Below are 27081 nucleotides of genomic sequence, written 5' to 3'. Positions count from 1 at the left end.
CAGTACTGTTGTAGAGTTCCGATGTGATCTGTGGTGAATTTCAACTGAGGAGAAAACAGTTTTTCCCATTATTTCCTTCCACTGAAGATGCAGCCACGTCCCTTGATTAGTGTGCACTGGATCTATTACAAGAGGTTTACTATCTTCTGTATTTTAATTAAACAGTTACCTCTTCCTCCAAGCTGTATTAAACAAGTTGTATAAAGTTTAAGCGCACAAAGTAAATGGTAATGTTCTTCACAGAATTCCCCTCATGCTGTGAGGCTAAATCTCTATTCTGTTGGTCTATTATCTGAAAGGGGGAAGAGATTGTTACAGAGAATTTTCACAGTTGACGTTGAAATAGCTGCTTCTCCTTATTTCCTTTACCTCCTACATACTGGAGGTGCATCACTGTGTAGTGTAAGCCATGCGAAAACAGCAAAGAATGACATTAGCATGTGAGAAAGGCCTGGGCTGTTTGCAGTTGTCAGGAACTTGTGATGTGCAAGCTGAAGGCAGTCAAAGTTCTCCGAAACATCCATAGTGAAATACCCTGTGCACCCACCACCAATGTGTTTATGGCTTTTCAAGTATTTCGTTGTATTCATAAGGAGGATTTTGATATTTTTAATGCTTTGTTATATTAATTTATACGAAACTGATTTGTAGCCATTTCCATTTAGATCGGACGACACAATTAGTTTATTTTCTGGAAGGAGCAGAACATTTCTGACAAAAATAAAATAACTAGAACAAGAAAGGGGCACATTAATTGCCTGATAGCAATTTTATGACTAATCTTATTGTACAATATCGTCGTCTAAATGTGCCTCATGTGTTCACGTTTTCTGCTTTGTGCTGAAGAGTTTTTCATAATAATTTCAATATGGGACAGTACATTTCCAACAAACAACAAAGTTTAACATACAAAGTATTTTTATTCAGTTGTACAAAATGTTTAACCACCGTCTGTAGTCATGCATCTAATGTTTATCCTGACAATAACAAAAGTCAGTGGTAACTTCTTTCCAAGAATTTAAAGAGGTAAGTGGCAGCATGAAGATCTACTTGTAACTACGATACAAACACGGTTCAAAACACATCCTATGGATAAATGAATAGATTATTTGGGATTGAGGAAGCTGAAGTTTGACACACCAACTATCAACACACACGTATAGTATCACATGATTGAACTCCTCCTCGACTCCTCAAAGCTCAAAGACAGAGTAACTGTTCCACTGCCAAAGCTGACCCTCGGCCTATGTTTTCCTGAAGTCGTGTCGCAGTCGTTGCTGTTGGTCTTGAGGCTGATTGATGACGATGGAGTGGAGGCCGAGGATCCACCTATGCTGCCGGACTTTCCTCTTGAAGCTGTGCTATGTTTCAGTGTGGCTTTGGCAGCCACTCTGAAAGCGTGTGCTGCCGTGCTGCATCGGACCTCCTCGATGGTGTTCCTGGAAGGTTTGAAGAGGATGATGTAGATCTTGTTGAAGAAGATACAGGCCAGCATCCCGAAGCTGGATGCCAATATAGCAATGACCTCGACAGCTGAGACAAATTTGCCATAAGTGCTAAAGTATGCAGGTATAAAAGAGATCCAAACAATGAAGAATATAAGCATGCTGAAAGTTATGAATTTAGCCTCCGTGAAGTTTTCAGGAAGTTTACGAGACTTGAATGCAAAGAAGAAGCAAATCGCTGCCAAGAGGCACGTGTAACCGATAAGAAACCCAAGAGCCATTACAGAGCCCTCGTTGCATGTGATAAAAATAATCTCATCAATGTCATGATTCTTGTAGCTGGAAGGAGGGGCATTGTAAAGCCACACCACACAAATCATGACTTGGACAAATGTGCACAAAAACACCAAGAGAAACTGCAGGTTTAATCCCCACCATTTACGGTGGAGACTGGTTGGAATCTTGGCCTCAAACACCAAAAGCACTCTGTTGGTTTTCACAAGGATGCAAGATATACAGAGAACAAAACTGATCCCGAAGGCGGGCTGACGCAAGCGGCATGTCCAGTCCTGTGGCTCCCCAATAAAGATGAGGGAGCTGGAGAAGCAACAGATGAGAGAGAACAGGAGCACGTAGGACAGCTCTCGGTTTGTGGCCTTCACAATCGGGGTGTTGCGGAATTTGACAAAGACACCCATCACAAAGGCCGTCAGGACGACACCCAACACCGCACAAATGGCCAAACCAATCCCAAACGGCTCTGTCCAGGAGAGGAACTCGATTTCTTTCAGGAAACAGGATGTGTGGTTCCCATTGGACCAGGAGTTATTCGGGCACTTGTTGCACACACTGGCATCTGTAAGAATCAATTTATTCTTTTTAGAAATATGCATCAAGAAGAATGCGAGCAGAGGGAACGTTGAGGCTGTAAATATTTGAGTCTCCATACCTTTATGGTTACTGTATTCTCCATCTGAACACTCAGTGCATTCAAAACAGCAGGTGGGCATACTCTCTATTATCCCCTTTCTTGTGCCAGGTTCACAGTCCTCACTGCAATTCGAGAAGGGCACCTACAGGAAATGAAACAACCAGAATGTTACATGAGAAATCTCACAAATACAAAGCAACAAATGCAACAGTGTTTTCACATGAATCTGTTGTACGGCAGTCACTACAAAAGAGGAAGAGGGAAACATTACCCATATGAGAAATGAACTGAATGTGAAAAGGACTCATAATAGTAAAAATGATCACCAAAGTATTTCTTAATAGCTAAGTCCAGCAGCTATAATCATACTGCATGTTTAAGTTATGAGTAAAACTGCATTAAATTATATTGTGAGGTGAATTAGCAACACAGGACACAACTTTAGAATCTTTACTGCCAGTTCTATAATAACTCAGCTATGCAAAGTAATCTTTTCAAGTAAAAAAACAAAGCTCTCCCATTTGTAAACCCTGCAGCTAAAAAAACTGAACAAAAAGAAACCGCATATTAAGATTCACATTCACATGCAAAGGTTTTACATACAGAATAAACAGATGCACACATGCTATAAACATAAGAAGGACCCAGATATATTTCTGGGAATATCGAAACAAGCTCAACAGACCTCTGAACTGAATCCATTCCAGAGAATCTTTGTCTTGTCAAGCAGGAGTTTGGCTCCTCTCTTGGCATGTATATTGTAGTACCCGACTTCCTCAAACACCACGGAGCCATCCTCATTAGACCTCTGCCAGTTTATGATCATGTAGTTCGCTGCCATGTCTGCGTTCTCATCAAAGTGGATCTTTTCACCCATACTGTTGGTATAGTTCAAATGTCTGAGCTGTTTCAGGACCTATCGGCAGAATGGTGTACATAGATGATTCACAGGTACATTCATGAATTAATCAGCTGCGCTGAATCTGAAAGGACTTGTCAGTTACCTGCCATGCTTCCATTTTCCTTATGTCTGCACATGAATTGTTTGCAAAAAGTCCACGTCCAGGTGTGCAGGTGAGAATGTCCTGCAGCGCCTGTGCAATGGAATAGACTGCAACATAAACATTATAGGAGATCCGAAGATGTGTGTAGTCCAGGTACGGAGTCTCAACATTTGTGATGTCCTCCTCACCCGTGCACAAAGGCCTGAAACTAGTGCTGCCATTATCACTTTCCTGGAGTCTGGGGCTATCTTCCAAGTAACAGTTAAAGGTTTCTTCCCAAAACTCTCTGACAAATTCATTGTGACTGTCTTTCTTTGGTTGTACTTGCTGTAAAAACTCTCTAAAGCCGGGAATGCGCCCTGCTTTCAGAGCAAAGCCAATAGTTCCTGCCACAACATCAAGATATTCTGGTTTAGCAAGAAGAGAAGAGCTTGCCCAGGCTTCGCTGGCTAGCCAGATGCGATCTGTGATGTTCCTCCTGACCATCTCTTTAATTAGAGGCTCAATGTCAGGGCCGCTGGCAAACACAACAATTACTTTAGCTGTGGAGTTCTCGATCCTGTCAGCTAGAGCTTTGATTTCATGATCCTCGAAGTACTGAGAAATGAGCTCATTTAGATGAATGCAGATGTCTCGTTCTTCAGTCTCCTTCTCAAACTTTTCTACCCCCGGGCGCCCATAGTCGTCGTCGGAGGCAATAGCAATGACCCAGTTCCACTCAAAGTGCTCAATGATGTCTGCCATGGCTGTGGCCTGGTACTCATCTGTAGGAATGGTTCTCATGAAGGATTTGTACTGATTCTTGTTGCTCAGTAGGCGACTGGAAGAAGCATAGCTGATCTGAAACAAGAAATATTTTTGACGTTTATAGTGACTGTCAATTTTAAATATTCTTACTGTAGCGATGTGGTTCTGACTTACCTGGGGAATGTAAAAAAGACCCAGCAGGTTTGCAACTGCAGTGGAGACTGCAGATCCAGCAGCTCCTACAACAGCAATGGTTGATGGGATGTGATCAGTGCAGTTGCAAAACTCATCTAAATTCAGGGACTCTATCTTATTTTGGGCCACAAAACTGAGGGTGGCTTCCAAGGCTTTCGACACAGTGTTGCATGTGTCAAAGATCCTGTAGCCCAGCGTGATGTTGGGCAGGAGTGTGCTGCTGTTGTTAATCTCATCAATGGCAAATATCATGGCCTGGAGCCAACGGAAACCACGGAAATTGAACCTGGAAAATCCACAAAAATATGCATTTGACTCAAACACATTCACTTTTGTAAGCCACCTTGTCTCCAACTCGTAAACTGGCCATAAATCGTACCTGACACACTGTGTGGATTCTGGTCGGGCTGCGAGGTCTTGATCTTTGGATGCAACACCAAAGTGCATAGGGAAAAGACCCCCAAGTAAAATATCTCCAGTCATCTGTGCTCTCTGGTAGGGACCATAAGTTGAAATCACATAACTGGACCCCAACAGCGTCAAATAATACAGAAACAGTCTCATGTTTCATCTATATCTGATGGGTAGGATTATATTTGGTCACTTCCCAAGGCAAAGAAATCTTCAATATTTGCTTGTTCCATCAATCTGAATGCTGGGATGTTTTGTGTTTTTCATGTTTGCGCTATTGAGAATAACTACCTGTTGAAAAAGAAAGAAAACACATTATATCAGTACAAACATTAGCTAAAAGTAAGAAACGATATGTTCATACTCCCTATGTAGGAGAGGCAGAAGGACGTCAGAAGGATGAATAACGTAATTTTCTGTTTTAGCACAGTTGCTCTGGTAGTTTTTCTCCATTTCTTTTTCTAAGAGTTTGGATTCATTTAAATGAGTTAGTCAGTAATAATTGTCGAAAAAAGATATATTTTGATATTTCACACTTCACTAACAGGGTCATTGTGCGGCTGGAAACACTAATTTGAACCAAAATAGACACAGGATTTACATGAGCCGAGAGCGTTGTCACCCTCTAATGACCCACCTTCCTGCAAATGTTCGGTTTCATGCTGTGGCCAGCGAACCAAGTCACCATGGAGAAAGGCCATAGCAGCCCTGCTGTATTTGGCTAATACTGCTGGAAAAATGCTGGAGCAGAGCTCTGATAATGAAGTAACTAATGCCCTTAAGAGCTGCCACTGATTGCCACATCGGAGTAAAGCAGACTGACTCATTACAAGGAGAAGAAAAATAGCCTTGAACTTATTCTTTATCCGCTCCCAATTTCCTCTTTATCGTTTTTATGAAATGCAGTTGAAAAAGACAAAAATGGTACTTTAACTGGCATAATGCTACTTTCTTGAACAAAAATTTTCAAATACATTATAAATGCATCAATGACTTCAAGTGAAGCAAATTCAAGACAGAAACGCTTCAACAATTATCTGGTGCTTTGAATCACTAAAAACCTCAAACACAAAAGAATAATAGCGATAACACACAAAACAATCACATGCCTTTTAAACTTCCAATTAATCTCATTAAGACATTAGACTGTGGAATATAGCAAAATCAAACTTACCACTTGAAGTCCCGAGTGTTTTCTAAATATAGCTGAAAGTTTTAGTCTGCTGTGATATGCTGTTTTTAAGGACTTTTTCTAAAAGCCTGAATGAATTGCTGAATGAATTCACAAGGCAATGCGGCTGGTCTCTGAACCGTTTTCTGCAGATGAATCATTAACAGAGAGAGGGATTGTCCATTTCCTTCAGCTAATGAAGTCTACTCACAGTTCACTCCTCCCAACTGAAGTGACCATAACCTAAAGAAACAGGGAAAGAGCTGGGAAGGCCTCTTTTGTTATTATCCTCACACTTTTTAATTATAGGCAAAGTGAACTACATTCAGTTAACAAGTAATGTAGAAAAGGCAGGTCATGAGGGTGGTCACTGTTCTTCATTGAGTTGTGTATGGACCTGGATGTTTCTGCATATAAACTTGTAAAATCTTAAAAAAAAAATAATTCCATTGGATTTGTACATATTATAGGTAGTTCAGCCAGTGGTGTTACACAAAACCATATAAACCCCCCAAAATTATTTAAAACAAATCTGGATCTGGAATTGAATTTTCAACTGCAGCATGAACGTAAGCCATATTATTTTTTCTAATGACAAAATCAAAATTGCGCAATGATGTGTTTTATTCAAAAACCCTTATATTTGCTTGTGCTTCACACTCAAAATTCAATCTTTTCAGGCGGGTTTAAATTTTCATTTAATTTCAGCTGCATCGTGATACCAGGAACCCCTGGAAGCAATGGATTGCGCCATTATGTTCCTCAAACAACAACTCCTCATGCTCTAATGAACGAGTTACCTGAGCAGATGTCTCCATGTTAGTTTACAACATGTTGACTTATCTGTGTCTCAACCAACAATTTCATGGAGACAAAGAAGCCCCTGAAAAGACGAAAGCAACAAAGCATATATAATGTTTTATATCAATGTCTTTTTTACTCCGGTAAACTCATTAACATGAAATGACCCCAAAAAATTGTGGCATGCAGATGTGAATATGCTGTTAATTCAGTAATTTGTTCATCCACGTTTTATACAGCTCTAACCTGTAGCTGATCAAGGCGGGCTGTGGGTGAAGCCAAGGACACCTTGGATGGGTCGCCAGTCCGTCAAACGGCATTCACGAAGAGACAAACACACATACTCACAGTCACACCGTTGGGCCAATTGGGGTCACCAATTAACCTCACACGTCTCTGGACTGCATGAGGACAGATGATCCACAGGGAGAACAAACACCACAGAAGAATTGTGGAATGTTTTCATATTTTTGAAACATTTCTCAACATAAACACTGCCCTCATGTGCAGGATCAAGTGAGTATTCTCACTGCACTGTCCTGTAAATACCATTAAAATATATAATGCTTAATACTTGATAGAAAATCAATCACATTGTTGTTGTTTTTTGTATTTTTCATTTCCTTGTGAAAATTGATGCAGAAGCCGTTCATCAGAAATCACCAAGAGTTTAAAGACAACACCAAGGAAAATTTATCAAATCTAGACTGGTATATGCTCTATTGTGAATTATTAAGGGATTTCATCCAGCTTCAGCTTCACACCAATGGTGATGGATGCAGTGCAAGGTGCTCAATCTCCATTGGGAGAAATTAGGGTCAAGTGTCTTTCCCAAATACACTCTGATATGGAAAATGTAAGGAGGATTAAACCACCAACCTTAAGACTGGAAAACACTGATCCACATCCCTCCCATAAATGAATTCCGATATGTGCAATTTATAGTTTGCCGTGTCAAAAGTGTCTTCAAACAAATCATTCTGATATGGTCTTTTTCAGAAATGGCACATACGTCTGAAATGTAACATAAAGTGTCAAAAATGTTGGGCAGCGAGGCGTTCACAGCGAATGGATTTATACTCACACATCGTGTCCACCGGGACGGATCAAAACACAGCGACACGCTCTGCAGTATTCCTCTGAAAAGGTAAGGATTTGTAAGATATTTCATGTATAATCTTTGTTAGCATACAACTTGTTCTGCTCATAATTGTAAAATTAAACATTGTCTGACTCAATAGAGCATCATAAACAAGGAATAAAGCAAAGTAATGAATATATTGTAATTGTACGCGCAGTAAATTTTTGAATTATGGACGCTGCAGTCTTTGCCTGAAAGGAAGCACAGTTTAATGAATATATGGAGAGCCAGTGTGTGTGGCTATATTTCTTAACTGCTCCTCTGTCATATCACATATGGGATTGTTTCCATTGCAGTGCTGATAGGGTCAAAGATTCAAAGCATTATGGTACAAACTGTAAAATGATACTTAAACATTTAAACTGGAAAAAATTTACAAATTTTTCAGTGTTACCTAACAGCAAAAAGACAGATTATTCCATGGTGTGTTGTTTGCAATTATAAGCTAGAAATTTAGATAAGTTATCTTTACTTCTTTTCTTATTCTGATTTAATAATGTTCCTAACATATACAATCATCAAGATTTTTCCAGTAATGTAAATCACAGATCATGTCACTTATTGAAATATTAAAAGCTTCTATGTGATTCATTTTGTTAGTTTTTTACTTTATGCAGCTTTGCCATGCACGTTCCTCAAAATGGACAATTTCTCCGTCAACAGATGTCTGGTGCAAAAGTGCTGCTGTTCCTGCAGAGCCTGTCTCGGAGGAAACCTCTGGAGCCTGAAGGCGAAGTGTCAAACTTTCGGCGATGCCTGACTACCCTGGACCTGGTGGCTCTTGGGGTGGGCAGCACGCTGGGGGCCGGCGTGTATGTGCTCTCGGGAGAAGTGGCTCGAGCTGTGGCCGGGCCGAGCATCATAATCTCTTTCCTGATAGCAGCCGTGGCCTCCATCTTTGCAGGACTGTGCTATGCTGAATTTGGAGCTCGTGTTCCCAAAACTGGCTCTGCCTATCTCTACAGCTATGTCACTGTGGGGGAGATATGGGCTTTCATCACTGGCTGGAACCTGCTGCTGTCTTATGTTATTGGTGATAATACTGTCACTCTGCATCTTACCCTGTACATTTATCTTCAGCTGTCAGTGCAGCGTTTTGATTTTGAGGATGCTTTTGCTATATGTGTCTGTTTTAAAGGGACATCAAGTGTGGCCCGAGCATGGAGTGGGACCTTTGATGATCTCATTGGAAATGTCATTGCCAACTCTTTGGGCAAACAGGCTGCCATGGATTTACCTGGATTAGCACCCTACCCAGACTTCTTTGCAGCTGGCCTCATAATGCTATTGGCGGGCAAGTTTTATAATATTAACCCCAATGAATGGGTTGTATTATTTTCATTTCAGTAAAAATGTCAACGATCACAATGTTTCCCAGAAGACAAAAGTTGATGAACTTCACAAATGTCTAATGAATTGTAAAAAAAAAAAAGTTCAGTTAACTGTGAACATATTGTCATGCTGAACTTCATCTTTTCTGTGTTTCTTTACAGGTATTCTTGCATTTGGCGTTAAAGAGTCGGCCATAGTAAACAAAGTTTTTACAGCTGTTAACATCCTGGTATTGCTCTTTGTTGTTATCGCTGGCTTCATAAAAGGGGACATTAACAACTGGCACATAGATGAAGACACTCTACAAAATGAATATGAGTATGGACTCCTCACTGTTTTGTTTTTTTTCAAATTTTATTTTGTGTTTTTCAAGCTATTTAAGATAAACACAGAGTATGTTGTTTTTTTGTTTGTTTTTGTTTTATTTTTACAACAGGAACTTTACATACTTGAATGGCACCAACCAATATGGAACGGGGGGATTTTTCCCTTTCGGCCTTGAGGGAACATTAGCTGGAGCAGCCACGTGCTTTTATGCATTTGTTGGATTTGACTGCATTGCCACAACCGGTAAGCGAAGGCAATCAGATAGATAAATCCGACTTGCATGCCTCACATTCAGTGAAATCCATCAATCATGAAAGTTTGCAAAAGGACAGAGAAAAAGTGATCCGAGTGACTGATTATGTTTAGACAGATCATGAATATTTCCAGTTATCATAGAATTTTTTATGATTTGTATATGTATGACCTTTTTACTTAATTGTCTGTTTCTGTACACACAGTACTGCACAATGCAAACACCACAGTGTGTTATATCCTTTTTCAGGAGAAGAGGTTCAGAACCCCCAGAAGTCAATCCCACTTGGGATTGTGGCATCACTACTCATCTGCTTCCTGGCTTATTTTGGTGTTTCTGCTGCTCTCACTCTTATGATGCCTTACTATTTGCTCAGCGTTCACAGTCCACTGCCTGTGGCTTTTACATACATTGGTTGGGGCCCTGCAAAGTATGCAGTGGCTGTGGGATCCCTGTGTGCACTTTCAACAAGGTATGACGCACAGCAAACTTTATTACTACTTTATCGAAATGTTCTTTTGTTTTATAAGCAGAAGCCTCTGATTGTCTTTGTCTAACATCTATAGTATGAGATGAGATGAGATGAGATGAGATGAGATGAGATGACATGACATGAGATGACATGAGATGACATGACATGACATGACATGACATGACATGACATGACATGAAATGAAATGACATGACATGACATGACATGACATGACATGACATGACATGACATGACATGACATGACATGAGATGAGATGAGATGAGATGAGATGAGATGAGATGAGATGAGATGATATGAGATGAGATGAGATGAGATGAGCTATTTGAACTTTTCCCGCAGCCTGCTCGGATCAATGTTCCCGATGCCTCGTGTTCTCTTTGCCATGGCCAGAGATGGACTGCTCTTCAGAGCTCTCAGTAAAATGAGTGACAGGCAGAGTCCTGTCATCGCTACACTGGTCTCAGGAGTTGTGGCAGGTAAAACCAGGGAAGCCAGTCACATTAACAGTGTCCTTTTACTAAATTCCTGGTACAATTTTCAGATTTCATATTATTTTAGTTGTGGTTTTGTTATGTCCATCCAAATAAAAAATAAGGCACTCACATGCATTTTTTAACAAAGAATATATTTGATCTTTTTCATGGCAGCTTCAACTGCAAGGTAAAATCCATGAAAGCAATGTACCAAGGCTATGATGTGAATGTTGCCTTTGCAGCTATTATGGCCCTGCTGTTTGACCTGAAGGCACTGGTGGACATGATGTCAATTGGAACACTCTTTGCCTACACACTTGTGGCCATATGTATTCTCATATTAAGGTACGAGTTATAAGTATGCAAGAACATTCATATCTAACTATTAAGTATAGGAATTAGGAACCATGTATTTGTTTGTATAAAAATATGGGCTTGTTATACACATACATGTACATGTTCTCTCGCTTTCACAGATACCAAGGTGACCATAGTGATGATTCAAGTTTAAGTAAAGCTGAACCCTTCACAGTTGGTGGATTATTATTTCCTCCGTCCCAAGCCACCACAAGGACAACTAACAATGTTTCTCTTTTAACTGTTTCTATGAGTAAGTGATTTGGTCCAAGCCCTAAATAAAACGATGTATACAGATTATTTTAATTGGTAATGTTTATTGAAAATTATTATTTGATTTCTCCCCAGTCTTTGTAGCGATCCTCCTAAGCCTCATCATATCTAAGGGCATAGACTCCCTTCAGGCACTTCAGTGGTGGAGTTTGCTTTGTGTGTCTGTGATAACGCTGATATTTGTCATCATTGCTCTGATCATCTGGAAGCAACCCCAAAGTACGACCACGGCTGCTTTCATGGTACGCCACAGCAGAGATGTGATTTGTTATAGTTTTGTAAAGACAAAGTAAGGACAAATTATGGATTTGATCATATTCAGAATGAATTGTATATCATATCACAGCACCAAGATTTATTTCACCTATTAAATGCAACTTTAAAATTAAGTTTACTTTCCCTTTGATGTAATATGTCTGACAAGATGTTTTTACTCTGCTTCTTATCGTTAGGTTCCATTTGTGCCCTTGCTTCCTATTTTCAGCACCTTTGTCAACATCTACCTTATGGTTCAACTTGGCTCAGACACTTGGATCCGCTACGCAGCGTGGATGGCAGTAGGTATGTGAGCAGTTTTACTGTATTGTTGATTAAATTGTGCGATAACAACAAAAGATATGATATGACACAAACAATTCTTTCAGGTTTACTCATCTACTTCGGCTATGGTATCCAGCACAGTGTGCAGAAACAAAGGCTGGAAAATTCAAACAATCGAGTCAGCATTCACACCATCACTACTACTATGGATCAAAAAGATGAACTTGATCAAGACTTGAATGGATAAGTGATGTGACGCAGTTGAATGAATTATGCAAACCTTGTAAACATAATATTTTTAACTGAATAAATATGTTTCAAAATCTCAAAACACTAATTTCTCATAAATTCACAATATTAAGAAATATGTTGTAGCCAAAACTCCTGACTTTCAGTCATTGTTGTTTTCTTTTACACATGTTGACTGGCAAGATGGTCATTGTTTGTATATCTTCACAACTGCTGCAGCAGTGATTCATAATTTTCTTTTTCCTTTGGCCCTAGACTTATATTCCTTTTTGGATCTTCATTTGTTATTTGTATTTCCCTTATATGGTTCCCTTCATGGTTCGTTATGTTTCCAGTAAGTCATGTTATTTAGACATTGTTTATGCTTCTCGTTTCTTGTCATGTCAAGACAATTTCACTGTTGAATTCAACATGACTTATGCATTTATATGATGTATATTGTTGTAGTTCGTGTCAGGTGTGTTTATGTTCTTTCCCACTATTCCCTGTGTGTTGTGATACTGTTATTGTGTGCTAACTCTCTGTTTACCCTTCAAGTGGGTCTAACTGTTTCTCATCAGCCCTGCCTCCAAGTGGGTTTATATAAACTTTCAGTCTGCCCAACTGTCTTGTTGTTTTTTGTGCTGTATTCTCATTTTTAGGATACCTGTAGTTTTTTTTGTATGTTTGTTTGTTTTTTAATAGCGTAACTGTAATTAATATTTGGACAGCCATCCACTTAAATAAATATTACTTTGAGTTGGAAAATGTGTGGAGGGGAATGTGTAAGTAAACTAACTCTTTCTTTCTTTCTTTCTTTCTTTCTTTCTTTCTTTCTTTCTTTCTCTACTGACTTTCAAAGACAAATACTTACAAGACGTGATAGGACAGGAACCTTTCAACGCCCCCGTTGTTTGAGTCGGCTCAGTTTACCTGGCGCACCATTTGGAACCATACTGGCCAATCAGGACGCATGGAGCTGCGTGCTCCAACCAACCAGCGGCTCGCTCTGCAGGAGGAGCGCATTGTTCAAAAAATCAAGTCGGTACTTGGTGGTTGAAAATATCAGCTGATTCTCAGAGCTGCTTCAACGTGGTGACTGCACACCGGGTTCTGGACAACAACTGGAGTTTACTCAGTTTATTGTTTTGGTGTCTTGCAGTGAAGATTAGCCAGTGGACCGTGAGCTCCTCGCAATTTAGAGGTAAGTTAAATAAATCTTTATTTCAAGTCGGTCAACTCGAAACTGAACTCGCTATTCACGATAAAGCTGTTCGCCATAAAGGCTCATAACACAACAGAGAAAGTCACTTGGTTTATTCGCGTATAGGATAAAACTACAACCAGTGAAGCACTTTTTTCTTTCCTTACCACATGTTCAGCGGGGCTGCAAACAAATAGTTTCAGCTTTACAAAGAAATCCTTTAAAATAAAGTGATTAAAACAGCATAAAAAGGAGACTACAAATAAGTAAACGTTTTATTAGACTAAAGATAATAAAATAAGTAAAAATCGGTTGCTACCTTAAACACTAACAAGTATTTATTTAGTGTGTAAAACATTAAAAGTTAAAGAATTTCAAATAATTGTGAAAAATAAATGTTATGGTTGCTACAAAAGCTACTACACGAGACCGGTGCAGTGAATTACACCAGATTTATTGATTTAAATCATGTAGCTTTTTCTAACCCCATCATATCCACTTATTTGGACACCCAGGTAATCCAGTCCAGTTTTTCCTGTTTGACCACTCAGACACTTTCTATCATATCGTGGCTTGTCTTAGGACACACCTTCATTTGAGTAAATCCAATTTTAACAATGAGATGACAGAATTTTCATAAATAAAAAAAACAACTTGTTATATTTCATGCTTCTCTCTGTATTTTCTGACTTGACAATGTTTTTTTTTTTATATATATATTGTGATTACTTCATTCTTACTTGTCTTCTTTGAAACAGGTAAGCATGGCACTGTCTTTGTTATCCCCTGGCGGCTGCCCTTCTGATGAAGAGGGGGAAATGGGTGTGTTTGAGTCCACGGCAGCGGAGTGTGGACTCATGACCAGACCACGTCTGCCAGAGATCTCTGTTATTTCCCCTGGCCTGAACACGCGGCCCTCCGTTACTGAACCAGTGAGAGCAAACATCATTTTATTGCACTGCTGTGTATACCTGTAGAGTTCATTCTCACTGTTTTAAAAAATAAATAAAAAAGGAAGTTTTTAATCATAGAGCATCATGTGTAACTGATGTTTGTGACATTTGTAATTCTTCTGTAGAAACGTGATGTTAAATCTGGAAGCTCTGATGATGGGGCGATGGAGAAGGTGAAGGTCTTTCTGCGGATCCGTCCACTTACTGACGCAGAGAGAGAGAAGGAAGAGCAGGTGGGACAGTGAGATCAATGCTTAGGCCATCGTGTGTGTTTTCAATACTTTGGGCGTACGTGTGCTGAACATCAACATGTCTTTTCTTCTTAGGGATGTGTGGCTGTTCAAAATGAGGAGACTCTGCTGCTCAAGGCTCCAAAAGAGTCTCAGAACATGAGGACAGCAGAGAGAGGCATCACCCAAAGCATTCACAAGTTCAGTTTTTCAAAGGTAGATGAGTCTATTGTTTACTTGTAGCCAAACTAAGACTACACTGCCTATTGAGGGAAAATACTGTTTGTTACTCTAAGTTAATAGTCCTCTGATTATTTGTCCAATACTTACCAAAAGGTTTTATTTGTTGTTTCTGTGTGTTATTCATTATGCCTCCTAGAAACTTTTTTTTATTATATTTCTATATTTCATAGATTTTTGGACCTGAAACCACACAACAATTGTTTTATGAGAGCACAATGAAGAAGATGGTAAACGATGTGCTTCAAGGAGAAAACAGACTCCTCTACACTTACGGTGTCACCAATTCTGGAAAGACTTACACCATTCAGGGTAAGGTAAACCTTCTCTCGCAGTGACACTTGAACACATCAGCTCGGGTTTGAGTTTGTTATTTGAAAGGGGGAAAAAATAAACAGTTTAAACTTTGATTTGCAGGCTGTGGTCGAGAGGCAGGGCTCCTTCCTCGGGCTTTATCGTCGATGTTTAGGAAACTGCAGGGTCGCCTGTACGATGCTTTGGACCTGAAGCCCGTCATGTATCAGGATGTGAGGCATCTGCAGCCCGGTGAGATCAGAGCAGAGGAAATCCGCAGAAACTCTCTCCTCAAAGAGGTAAACAAAACAACATGTATTTATTTATTTTTTTGGCATTGAAAAGTGCATTTAAAAAGATAAAAAAAAATTTGTGCTGCAATATTTTTGCAAATTAGTAAAAATAAAAAACAACCAAAAAACACACAATTAGAGTAATTTAATCTGAACGAACTTCTTAAGCTAACAAGTTTTACTACATCTTGATTTCTGATGATTAAAAATTACATTTACAGCTTTAAAATATCCCTGAATTTTATTTTATTGATGATTTATACTATATCACGAAACGCTGAGTTACTGTGGTTCATTACTGTTCTTGAAGCCTTTTTTTCAGTGGTAGCAGACAATGACGAGTTTTTGAAATCCCACTGAAATGAGTTTGCTTGACAGCAGCAGCAACACTTTGCAGATAGAAGATTTAGTATTTCGCTGAAGTTGGTTGACTTTAAGTTAAAAAAGGAAGGAAAAAAAACAGAGAGCAACTGAATATTAAATGCTTGCCAGAAGGGGGCTAGAAGCTCAGTTTGCCCCGAATAACAATGAGTGTAGAATATATAAATATTTAACAGATAACTTTTCTACTTTCTGTCAGTTATACTCTTTGTCTGTTTTGCAGCCTCACTGACTTTTAAACGGTGTTTTGAAATGTGGATTTGAATAATCAAACCACACTAATAGCACAAACTCCAGGTATTCGAGAAGCTAAACTGATGGCCGTTACGTGTGTGTTGCAGGATGAAAGTACGACTTCTCGACATGTAGGAGCCACTTCGATCTGGGATAGTGGCGTTGGTGGTCTCTCGACTACAAGTAACACCGCCACTCAGCTTGAAGGTGAGGAAGCTTGCAAACTGTCAACATTTCACGTTTAAATGCCTGATAAGTGAGAGCTTGGATGCACACGCGCGGTAAAAATGAAGAGTAGGTCGCCTTTCAATTGCAGGTTTGATCCACCACCTGTTTCATTCTTCAGTAAGGCAATAAACCCCAAACTGCTCTCAGTGGATGAATTGAGCGCCTTGCATGGCAGGCGTCGCAATACATGTGTGACTAACAGAGTAAAGCGCTTTTAGTGGGAAAGTGCTATATGAGTGAAATCTCATTCACCATGAACGTCTTGCCCATCTGCCCCTGCAGGTGCCGACAGTGTTTGTTTGGAGCCAGACAGCCTGTCGCACAGCCGAGGAGACGAGCTGGAGGAGGGCGTGCAGTTTTCTGTCTGGGTGTCTTTTTACGAGATCTACAATGAGTTCCTGTACGACCTGCTCGACGCTTCGCCCTCCCTGCAGCCACGAAAAAGAGTCACACTGCGACTTAGTGACGACAAGCTGGGCAACCCGTATGTGAAAGGTAATTCTCATTATTTGAAGACAGGATCGTCAGTTCGAGAGTAATGATATTGGAATATGGAGCTGCGGTTCATTGAAATGTTAAGTACAACCTGTATTTTGTGTCATTCTTGCTCTTGTCTGTTATTACAGACCTCTGCTGGATCCAGGTCCGCAGTGCAGAGGAAGCTTGGCGGATTCTGAGGGTCGGACATCGAAACCAAAGCTTTGCCAGCACCCACCTCAACCAAAACTCCAGCCGCAGGTATACAGACAGTTACATCTTTCTTTTTTACAACCTTATTTATAATGACAAACTCATCAAGAATGTGTTTCCTACCCAGCCACAGCATATTCTCCATCCGCGTCCTTCACGTTCGCCCCGATGCAAATTTGGGAAAAGCCCAAGGCACGCACATCAGCGAGTAAGTTCCTCTGTTATGTAGTCACAGTCTTTATTCTTTAGCCAGTTTGGATTGCATTGCAGTGACCTGACTTCACAAAAGCAATAAGTGACGGCACTGTTTCATTTTGCAGACTGACCGTGTGCGATCTGGCCGGATCTGAACGCTGTAAGGAGCAGCGCAGTGGTGAAAGGATGAGGGAGGCCACCAACATAAACACCTCCCTCCTTACACTGGGACGCTGTATTGCTGCTCTGAGGAACAACCAGAACAAGTGCGTTTACTTTTTCTTTTTTTTTCTTTCAATGTGTGTTTGTTTCAGTTTTAGGTGAGAGAACTGAGCCGTTTGTCAAGCAAACCTTTCTAACAGTTTTGTCAATAAATCCACAGATCACGCCCCGCTCAGGTGGTGCCTTTCAGGGACAGCAAATTGACGCGTGTGCTGCAGGGTTTCTTCTGTGGACGAGGAATCTCCTGCATGGTGGTCAACATCAATCCATGTGCCTCCATCTATGACGAGACCCTCCAGGCCCTCAAATTCTCTGCCATTGCTACACAAGTAAGAGACGATCACGTGCAGCTTATATGGTTTTAGAGAGGCCAAACTTGGCTTTGCCTCTCGGGATGAGAACAAGTATAAAGAAAAGACAATTTAAAATGTCATCTGTCGCTTTAGCTTGTTCACGGCCCGTCTACAAAGACCAGAGTGGCGTACATCCTGTCCCTGCTCCACGAGCCTGCAGCTCATGGTAATGAGAGCACAGTGATGGAGGAAGACGAGGATGAGAGTGACGCTGAAGATGGAGACGGCACAATGTTAAACAAGGACGTAGCTGAGGTATGTTTTTTTTTTTTTTTTTTTTTAAATCTCAGCCACGCTACAATAAAAGTGTCGTTGAGATTAAGTTTACAAAGAAATGAACAGGTAGATGAACGAAACCTGGTAAAGTATTAAAAATGATGTTCTGTTATACTTTGATTTCAGGCTTTGCTCCAGGCCATCGATGTGTTGAAGAGAGAAGTGCACCGCCAGAGGGAAGAGAAAGAGGTCCTTGAGGCGAATGTGAGAGAGCAGGTGGTCTCCGAGATGATGGAGGTCATCAACAGAATGCAAGATGACTTCAGGTGTGTGTTTTTTTATTTACAATCCTCCAGTTGATGTGAGTATTTGTAATGAAGAGAGGAGAAAGGTTCTGCTCACGTAACATTGCTGCACTGAGTACAGATGCTAAACTTTGATGTTTTCTCACTCTGCAGTGAGACCTTGGAGTCTGAGCGGGCTCTAATCGAAGAACGGTGTGAGGACAAGATAACTAATCTGCAAACGCATCTGAAGAAATTCTACAGCGAGGAGCTGGAGGTCAGAGTCGGCCGAGTATTGTCAGTAGTGTGTTTTCACTGAAGGCGTTATCGGTCACATCTCTTGCTCAGTTTAATAACATCAATCCCAAAATAAGTTGTGTATCCATAGCGGTCTTGTTTTTGTACAAAGACATTTAGATTTATGTGCTATGAGTTCTCAAAGTGGTCTCTTTTTAAACTTTCAGGAGCGAGATCAGCAGATTGAGGCTTTGTCTGCCAAACTAGAAAAAAAGAAGCAAGGTGAAGCCGTCCCCCTCGCTGCACCACTGGGAGACTTGGAGACCCCTCGGCGCTCACAACGTCTCACTTCTCAAACTGAACTCAGCAGACTGCGTGCCGAGTTGGAGCAGTGCCGTGCCGAGTTGCTCACCAAGACACGGGGTACGGTCTCACTGGGAAGCTGCTCGTAATATCTGTACATGCGAGTCAGAAGTTCACCCTCTCTATTTGGTTATGCAGAGCTGACGAAGCTGAGGGAGCAGCTGGAGGTCCCAGGTTCCTCCGGCACGATCGCCGGTGCTGCCGACCGCAAGCTGGAGGAGGGTCAGCGGGTCAGTAACCGTGCACTACCACCAAGGCGGCCGGCCCAAGTCTTTGCGCAAAGTCACACTGATCTTTCCTGCTTTTCAAACAGAACCTGCGTCAGCTGCGTCTCGACCTGCAGAGGCTCGGGCTCGACCTGCAGTCTGGTGAACGAGCCTGCTGCCGCAACACAGGAGCGGAGAGGCTGCGTCAAGCTTTAACTACTGCAGATGAAACACTTGCAAAACAGGTACAGCCATATATATATATATATAAACTATAATTGCTACAAAAATATACTTTTTTTTTTTTTTTAGCTTGAGCCCTACTCTAAATCATTTAATGCAGTAGTTCCCAACCTAGAGTGAGGGCTTCCCCGAGGGTTTTGTCTACTGTGATATCAAAAAGACCTTTAAGATGCTTTCTACAATGTTATATGCTGATAGCAGGGCTAAATAACAAAAGTCATTTTAAATTCCAATAAGTTTTGGGTGTAATAATTCTGTTTTCTCCTCTTTAACTCTGCTCTTAACATTCATGGTGCACAGCCAGCTTTTAAACTAAATCCAGGTTTCTAACCACCGTATGTGCTCACTTTCACTCGGGCACGTTGAGCAGACGCACTCAGCTTCACTCTCTCCAGCTCATCCCTCACTCCCACGCTCTGCCGTTCTAACCACTGTCCACTCACTTCTTCTCAGGACCAGATCCTGATGGAGCTCCAGAACGGCCTCACGCTGGTCAAAGCTGACTTACGGCGAAAAGCTGACACCCTGGCCCAGACGCCGGCCCTCCGCCTTCAGCTGCCCTTCCCTGGGCTTGCCGCCTCTCCCACACCAGGTTCCTGCAAGAAGAGGGGCTGTGGGACAGCGACGCCGTGTGACACTGAAAACCGGCCCCCACACAAGCGCCCCTTTTTCCAGTCCCTGTTCCCGGCTCGTACCCCGACACAGAAATACGGCATGCGCGCTGCTGAAGAGGCCAATCTCACGCCATACTCACGGATCTTACGATCTCGGCAGCACTCTCCACCTCGCACCCCAGTGACCACCCCTCGCAGTCTTCGGGGGAAACGCTGAGCTGCTCTGAGTGAGATGAAGATATTATGCAAGACAAAGATTAAACTGCTGGGAGCTTTATAGTATTTTTATCTTTTCTACATGGGTTTTTTTTTGTTTGTTTTTTTCTTTGCTGCTGTGCCAGTTGTTTAAGCCAGTAAAACAGTTAAGTGTGTTTGAGTTATTGCATGTGTGTAATCAGCAGTCTGCTATATGCTTTTCACACAAACAAATCTGAACCCAAGAATATCCAAATACAGCCTTTTTGAATTTAAATTTCCTGTTTTTATTTACTGTGCCACACAAAATTTTAAACTTCAAAAAGACTCGGTTTGCCTAAGTATTTACATCTATACATCAGTGACTTCATGTTGCCGTGTGTCCTGTTGCACTGTTCGTCTGAATCACGGCTTAATTGTTGGCTTTTTACATTCATCCCACAAAACTGAATCTGTCGTTCGTGAGTGGTTGAAATACATGAATCCACTACTGCATGTAAATGTGGCTGTCCTCTTTTATTACAAAAGCTTTGAAACATACAACTTGTCTTATAAAAATGAACACGGCCTAATGCTGATAAGTCCCGTTCTGTCATGTCGATCTTTCACCGTTAAGTCAAAAGTCCATCGAACATGTGGAATTTCATCATAGAAATTGTTCATTTTAAGACCGGGGAGCAGACAGTCAGGGTGTGAAGGAGATGAGGTTGAGCGGAGAAACTCTCCTCACTGGCGTGTTGTTGGAGAGCGGCGCGAACAGGTCGGCTGAAGGCGTCTCAATCTGATCTCGGACCTGTGAGATCTGCCTCAGCAGGGCTTTTCCTTCCTCGCGAGCCTGCGGCGAGACCACAGACACCGATTAGTTTCTCCAGTGAGTAGCACAGCTGCTTAAACAGTGTTTGAATAATAAACAGACGCTTACATCGTTGTAGTCACAACAGCGCTGAGCACAGAGGGATGCTTCGTCGTACAGCTTGTTCTTGAAATAGTACTGACCCAGGTACCGCAGGGCTGTGCTCACCTCGGCGTGCTCCAGTTGTTCCTGACGGCAGAAGACAAGCAAAGCATGCCCAAAATTATTTTAAAACCACAGATTAACTCGTTTCAACACCACAAACAACGTCCTCTGATTAGGCCACGTCTCGTGCATTTGTGATGAAAGCACCTCAAAAAGGTTGTTTTCACTAGAGGAAATGGTAGAAGACTGGACAGGATGGAACTGGCTGGCTATAAGTATAGCCGTCAGCCGTCACGGCTTCACTTCAGTGACTCAACTACTAACATTAAACCCAACTCTATATTTTGGGTGTGTTCTCAGTAAAAGCTTACCCCACAGGAGAAAATGTCTTGAATGTAAAGCATGTAACACTGGGCTGCATCATCAGACTCATTCAGCTGCTCATGAAGCCTGTCAAAGGAAAACATTTCATGTTTAGCCTTTCTGGGAAGAACAAAAAGGCAAAGTAAGTGTGGAGTGATGAATACGCACTTTGCCAATTTGAGTAGCGCCATCTTTTCCACATCTCCCACAGAGTACGCCCTCCAGTAACACTACGTGAAAAAACAACATGAGAAGGTGTAAAGCAAAAGTCAAGCCAGAAATCTTTGAGATGTTATCACAGACGCTGTAAACGTGTAGCACCTTTTTGGCTTCGACTTGCTGGGACAGTTTTTCGTAGCTTTCACCCAGTGCAACCAACATGCGTGAGTCATTGGGTCTAGAAATATAAACAAATAACCAATTAAAACTTTACAAGAACCCCCCCCAAAAAAGTTTTCTTTTACAAGCCAAAGCAATACCTGAGCTGGTGAGCCTTTCGATAGTAGTACAAACAGTAAAAGGGCATCTTAAGGATTTCATATGTTTGACCCAGACCGTACCAGGCACGGTAGTCCCGCTTGTTCACCTCGATGGCGTGTCTGAAGGACAGAGGAGGAATAAGAACATACAAAAACACCTGTAGGAAAAAGCTGGGACAGACCTCTGACCTGTAGGCCTGGATGGCAGCCGAAGTGTTTTTCATTTCCATGTACTCGTGGCCCATGAGGGTCCAGGCACCGAGGCACCGAGGGTTCAGTTTGAGAGCCCGCTGGAAGTACAGAGCTGCTTTCTCATGTTGAGAGCGTAAGCTGTAATAGTTGCCTGTGGATGAGGCCAGAAATGTACAAGTTTTGTTCACAATATCCAAGGCTCTGACAATCAGTAAAGACAAAAGAGGCCCAGAAGACATTATGAACCTTGATTAAAATAGGTGACTGCTTTTCCCTAATATTTGGATGGAAGCCCCCAAGTGAGTCTATACATATAAACATCACTGACTTCTTTTATGCAAAGTGGAATTATATGGAGTTAGCCAAGTCCTTACCAATGACACAGCAGGTCTCCACTCTGTATTTGTCAATCTCTACCAGGTTGTGGGCCAAGTAGCTCAGTTCTGGTTTCATGCTCTGGAAAAACACAATCAACAATACGGAGTTCATGAAAAATTATTTTAAAAATGAGGTAAAATCAAGAATTCTTTTTTTTCTCCCCCCCACTCGTATGTGTGTGGTAAACTTACTTTGACATACAACAGGTTTGAGAATGTGTCCATGTTGTCGATACGATACGGATCCTGGTCCCTCAGTTCATTAAACAAAGCCAGTGCTTGGTCAATATCTGAAATGGATTTAAAAAAAAAGAAGTGGTATGAGCCTGATCATGCTGACATAAGACCCAACCAACACATAAACACTTTAGGAAAGGTTAAATAAAAAATAAATTAAAAAAAAACCATGAACCTCTGATATTGTGGTAAGCCACAGCAATCTGTGAAATGATGTAGGTGCTCTTGGAAAAGCCGGCCTCAATGAGGTTCTGATATTTCTGCAGTGCTTCTTTAATCATCTGCAGCTCTGTGTACATGTGGGCCTTAAAGAAGTCTTTAATCCAACAGTCTGGAAGAGACAGTGACTTCAGCTGAGGAAAAAAAACAACAACAACAGAATGAGTTTTAACACAAAGATATTCTTGATCTGTTCCAAAACACAGAAAAATTAGCTTGAATCTGAATTTTAAAGACCGTCTAGTACTTGTAAATCACATTCGCTAAACAATGTAAACTATTTCTTTGCGTAATCGAAGGATTTCTTACCATTTCAATACTGGTGACAAGGTTACTGAGCTCCAGCCAAGCGCCCCAGTGGAGGGGAAGTGCATGAATTGCTTCAACAAATACATCCACTGCTTCCTTCAGCAGATCAAGCTTTCGCAGAACCACCCCATACCTGTGTTTCCACACACCAATAAGATACGATGGAAGATTTATTTGATTCTTACACATACGGAAATGTAAGTGTGTGTTCACCATGAGAGAAATGCTCTTACAGGTAAAGAGTGAAGCCGTCCAACTCTCCTGCCGTGTGCTTCTTACTGAGCTCCACCCTTAGTTCCCGCAAAGCCTCGTTACGAACCTGCCCCTTCTCCAGAGGACCTGCATTTACATGAAATGAAGAAACATGAAAATCCAGTGGTAAATAGTTAAAAAAAACTCTGTCAGACAAGTCCTCACCCAGGCTGTCCACAGTCTCGTCATCCTTCTTCTTCTCACCTGACTGAAAAGAAACAAGGACATTTTTCCAAATGTTTGCTCAAGTGAAAGACCGTGGACAGGTCTGGTATCTTAAACACTTACCAGATAGCGTGAATACATATACAGGAAATAAGCCTTCTGACTGCAGCAGCCTTTTAAAAAGTAAGCGGCACGGTCGTACTCCTTCAAGTCAAAGTAGGATTTAGCCAATGTAAGTGCGTCCAAATCATGTGCATCCTCCTGTGTTTGAAAAAATAAAATAAAAATGTCATCTGGCTCCACTTCATACAAACACAGTCACTTGCATTACAGTGAAAGTTTTTAAGAATGGATCGCTTATATCTCTGATGACGTTCTGGTTTTTTTTTCATTAACAAACCTCCCATAAGATCACCATAAGGTGCAGCAATGTACAGACCTCTGTGAAAGGCGGTGATGGTGGTAACTCATCCTTGGGAAGAGGATCCAAAGCAAATGCGAGTTCAGAAGCCCTGAAATGTAAACATAGTTAGTAAACAAACTGTGAATCAGATTTTGTTCGGAGCCTCGTTTGAACTTTCTGAACAGGAGATATTCTCAACTTTTACACTAAGCACAGCTTTCATGAATCTCGTTACAATCGGTGTCCCTCGTTATAGATTATGTATCAGTTTAATGTTATTAAGTGTAACACTAAACTGACGTTTTAATGAATGTGTAGCTGTCACATTATTTGTTGTTAGCGATGCTAACGTTGCTAGCAGGTAACTCCGCGCTGACCCTCCATTACCGGATGCTTCCGGAGCGGTGAAGTGTTCCCGCTAACGGGGTGTTGAGGAGTGCAGCTCTCACCACTTGGCGCTGTGCAGGAGTCCTCTTTCTTTACAGAGAGAAATCACAGATATGAGCTGTTTCTTGATCTGAACCAGGTCCCCAAACTCTCCACACAGAGCCGCCATTTTCATATTTGACCTGCAGGACGCTCATTGGTGGAAGTGATAAATACAACTTCCGGTTCCTCTTTCAGGGTTTTTTTATTTTTATATATTTTTTTTCTTGAGCTTCAAATACATTTTTCGCTTCTAACTTGAGGCTCAATCCGAAAATTAAACATTTAGATCAATAAATGATCTATGTACAATTGTGTATTTTAGAAATAGAGGGTCATACTCCTGAACTAGCAGGACATTATTTTCTCAAATCTAAACCACATATAGAGTATCTGATGCTTAGAATATTTATTATGTAGTCTAAATATAACTTCCAAACCATTGAAACAGTGGTTAGTGCTCTTGTTTGGTTCAAATACCAACTGGAGTTTGCATGTTCTCCCCATGAGTGCATGGGTTTCCTCCAGGAACTCTAGTTTCCTCACACAGTCCAAAAACATGCATTTCAGGTCAACTGGTGACCCTAAATTACCCTGAAGTGTGAATGTGAGTGTGTGTGGTTGTCTGTCTCTGTGTGTTTGTCCAGTGATGGACTGGCGACATATCCAGGCTGTATTCTGCCATCGACCAGAGTTAGCTGGGTTCGACTGCACCTGGTTGGAAAACTCCAAAGTCAAACTCTTGTAGACGTTGGTAATCATTTCCATATTAATGAAGCAGAACAGTTCCTGTCCTACAATACTTCATGAAGTGGATGTTGGTGTGTCATTCTTTATTAAGTCACACTAAAAATATCGGTTGTAAAAGCAAATTAAACAATGATAGGGTTACTCGGAATGAGAAAATTCAACAGAAATAGACTGACCAAGAACTGAAAGTTGTGTGAGCAACCATCATCGTAGTTCAGGTTTGGTAAAACGAGTATCATAAGCAATGAATACATAAAGTATTCCAAGAGTGTTTTAATCCACCTAAATGATAAATCTACCATCACAGTTCTCTCAATGAACCAGAGTCATGTTGAGATTCACACGAAACAAATAGGTGTGTTGTATTACACACAAGGTCACCTCAACATGTCAGAGCAACACAGCTGTTTATTTTTGACACAGGAACTTGTACTCCCCATACCAGTGTTTTACAGGTCTCTTACATCTAGCAGCTCCCACACTGTTTAACACTGTTGCAGACACACTAAGATCAGCTTCATTCCCCTTTCTTGTTAAAATAAGAGTTGATTGAATCACAACAACAACAACAACAACAACAACAACAACAACAACAACACCTGTTTTCTTCAATCATTTACTTGATGATGTCATCACATCATTCACTTTATATTCAACCTTTGAATTAGATCCCTGTTATCTCAGGGCTCATGGCTCTGTCAACCCAGGACTTTCCTTCATTTCACACTGAGAGCTTCAAATAATAAAAAAAACCAGTTCCATTAGCCGGAGCTTAACCCTGCTTCAAATCTATGTTATCCATGAGTGTTTGAGGGTAGTATGCTCATAGGATCAGGCTTAAAGTCACTGATGTGAACCAAAGTTACAGCGAAGCGATCTGATGTTCGGTGTCTAGGTGTGAAAGCTCTTTATAATGTGCTCAGATTTCTAAACATGAATGCACAAACTAGGGCTCACCAGCAAAGGCTGTAGCTGTACAGTAAAGCTCATCCCAGAGTGGAAACTCTTTGCTTCGGTGTATTTTTGGAGCAGGTACTAAAAATACACCAACTTGAAGATCTTTCCCATTTCAGTATTCCCTAAATGTCATTTGGATGACCTTCAGTTTTCAAGTGCCTGCGAGTGTCTCCTATTGTATTTTCTGCTAAACACATGAATCCAAACCTGAATCGTATTTTGAAATGGATCTTTGCAGATGTTATACTGTGGAGAATTTAGCCTTCAAACCTACTTACATAACTCAAGGACATACTGAGGTTTCTCTGTCAAAATAAAATCCTATTTTTAATGAATCGAGAGTTAAGTCAATTTATCATAATTTAATAGGCTTCAGGTTTGGAGGCTTCCATAGAGATATTATTGTAAAGTATAAACCTCTTTACTCAGCTGAACTCACACAGTTGCCGGCAGCTTCTTGCACCAAAGCTGCAGCAAATACAATATCAAAGTTTACAGTGAGTTTTGAGCAAACTTCTTCGTGTACCAATAATGAGTTTGAATTGATTGCCTGCCCAGCTCCTGTCATTAGCCTCTGTACTCGACCCTGTTTGCTTCACTGGTGCAGAGCTAACATAGTTTGTCATGTCCTTGTCTGTCAGAATCTGCAGTCACACAGGCTTTGTGATTTCCGCCCCGCTGCACTCAACTTGGTACTTGTGTGCAGTGTGGTAGAAAGCGCAGCTGCTTTAAGAATAATATGCAAATCCTCATTTTTTGTCCCTCATCCAATATAATCATGATAACCCTACCCCCACACATCTGTTTGAATGCTGCCTTACAGTTTTCAAAGTGTGTGGTTGGTCTCTGGTGAAGCAGAATTCACCAAGCGTTGGACTGTTCACCCACTAATAGGGAACGTGTGCTGGGATTAGACCGTCGTGAGACAGGTTAGTTTTACCTTACTGATGATGTGTTGTTGCAAAAGTAATCCTGCATATATTTATGTCTTTATTT

General features: G+C 41.1%; 4 protein-coding genes across 4 annotated transcripts; 2 read left to right on the top strand and 2 right to left on the bottom strand.

The window, feature by feature from the left end:
• Nucleotides 1-1165: 1165 nt before the first annotated feature.
• On the bottom strand, nt 1166-4886 carry casr (calcium-sensing receptor; the record flags this gene model as incomplete). The annotated part of the gene is made up of 6 exons (XM_080482703.1): nt 1166-2301; nt 2395-2518; nt 3062-3292; nt 3381-4220; nt 4302-4608; nt 4702-4886. 6 exons carry the CDS (start codon nt 4884-4886, stop codon nt 1166-1168), a joined length of 2823 nt encoding a protein of 940 aa, XP_080338829.1.
• Nucleotides 4887-8509: 3623 nt separating this feature from the next.
• Nucleotides 8510-12142, top strand: LOC308121850 (cationic amino acid transporter 2; the record flags this gene model as incomplete). Its single annotated transcript, XM_080483376.1, has 11 exons — nt 8510-8879; nt 8985-9140; nt 9340-9496; nt 9615-9748; nt 10008-10230; nt 10592-10728; nt 10968-11070; nt 11202-11335; nt 11431-11597; nt 11808-11916; nt 12000-12142. The coding sequence occupies 11 exons, from the start codon at nt 8510-8512 to the stop codon at nt 12140-12142; spliced, it is 1833 nt and encodes a 610-aa protein (XP_080339502.1).
• A 995-nt stretch (nt 12143-13137) lies between these two features.
• kif20a (kinesin family member 20A) lies at nt 13138-20583 on the top strand. Its single transcript, XM_080483494.1, has 19 exons — nt 13138-13327; nt 14086-14259; nt 14406-14513; nt 14607-14726; nt 14924-15062; nt 15168-15343; nt 16060-16159; nt 16463-16675; nt 16807-16918; nt 16998-17078; nt 17191-17331; nt 17448-17616; nt 17734-17895; nt 18043-18182; nt 18315-18417; nt 18605-18800; nt 18879-18970; nt 19054-19191; nt 19643-20583. Exons 2-19 carry the CDS (start codon nt 14092-14094, stop codon nt 20018-20020), a joined length of 2736 nt encoding a protein of 911 aa, XP_080339620.1. The 5' UTR covers nt 13138-13327; nt 14086-14091; the 3' UTR covers nt 20021-20583.
• On the bottom strand, nt 20267-24528 carry cdc23 (CDC23 (cell division cycle 23, yeast, homolog)). Its single transcript, XM_080483495.1, has 16 exons — nt 24402-24528; nt 23989-24061; nt 23673-23810; nt 23550-23592; nt 23366-23471; nt 23133-23265; nt 22780-22957; nt 22560-22657; nt 22365-22446; nt 21988-22141; nt 21799-21918; nt 21641-21716; nt 21488-21549; nt 21328-21406; nt 20921-21040; nt 20267-20833 (listed from the first exon to the last, which is right to left on the bottom strand). Exons 1-16 carry the CDS (start codon nt 24512-24514, stop codon nt 20684-20686), a joined length of 1725 nt encoding a protein of 574 aa, XP_080339621.1. The 5' UTR covers nt 24515-24528; the 3' UTR covers nt 20267-20683.
• Between the last annotated feature and the right edge of the window lie 2553 nt (nt 24529-27081).

This window comes from Lipophrys pholis (assembly GCF_963383615.2).
Source record: "Lipophrys pholis genome assembly, chromosome: 16".
Taxonomy (NCBI): domain Eukaryota; kingdom Metazoa; phylum Chordata; class Actinopteri; order Blenniiformes; family Blenniidae; genus Lipophrys; species Lipophrys pholis.
The sequence above is the reverse complement of the archived record's forward strand: the minus strand, read 5'-3'. Positions and strand labels throughout refer to the sequence as shown.

Excerpts from the sequence above, each read along its gene's own strand:
- kif20a (XM_080483494.1), top strand. The coding sequence starts at position 14,092 with ATGGCACTGTCTTTGTTATCCCCTGGCGGCTGCCCTTCTGATGAAGAG. Across the intron at positions 15,344-16,059 it reads GAAACTCTCTCCTCAAAGAG|GATGAAAGTACGACTTCTCG; the intron begins GTAAACAAAACA and ends TGTGTGTTGCAG. Across the intron at positions 18,418-18,604 it reads TCTACAGCGAGGAGCTGGAG|GAGCGAGATCAGCAGATTGA; the intron begins GTCAGAGTCGGC and ends TTAAACTTTCAG.
- cdc23 (XM_080483495.1), bottom strand. The coding sequence starts at position 24,514 with ATGAAAATGGCGGCTCTGTGTGGAGAGTTTGGGGACCTGGTTCAGATC. Across the intron at positions 24,062-24,401 it reads CTCCTGCACAGCGCCAAGTG|GGCTTCTGAACTCGCATTTG; the intron begins GTGAGAGCTGCA and ends TTTACATTTCAG. Across the intron at positions 22,447-22,559 it reads CAAACCTGTTGTATGTCAAA|AGCATGAAACCAGAACTGAG; the intron begins GTAAGTTTACCA and ends GTGTTTTTCCAG.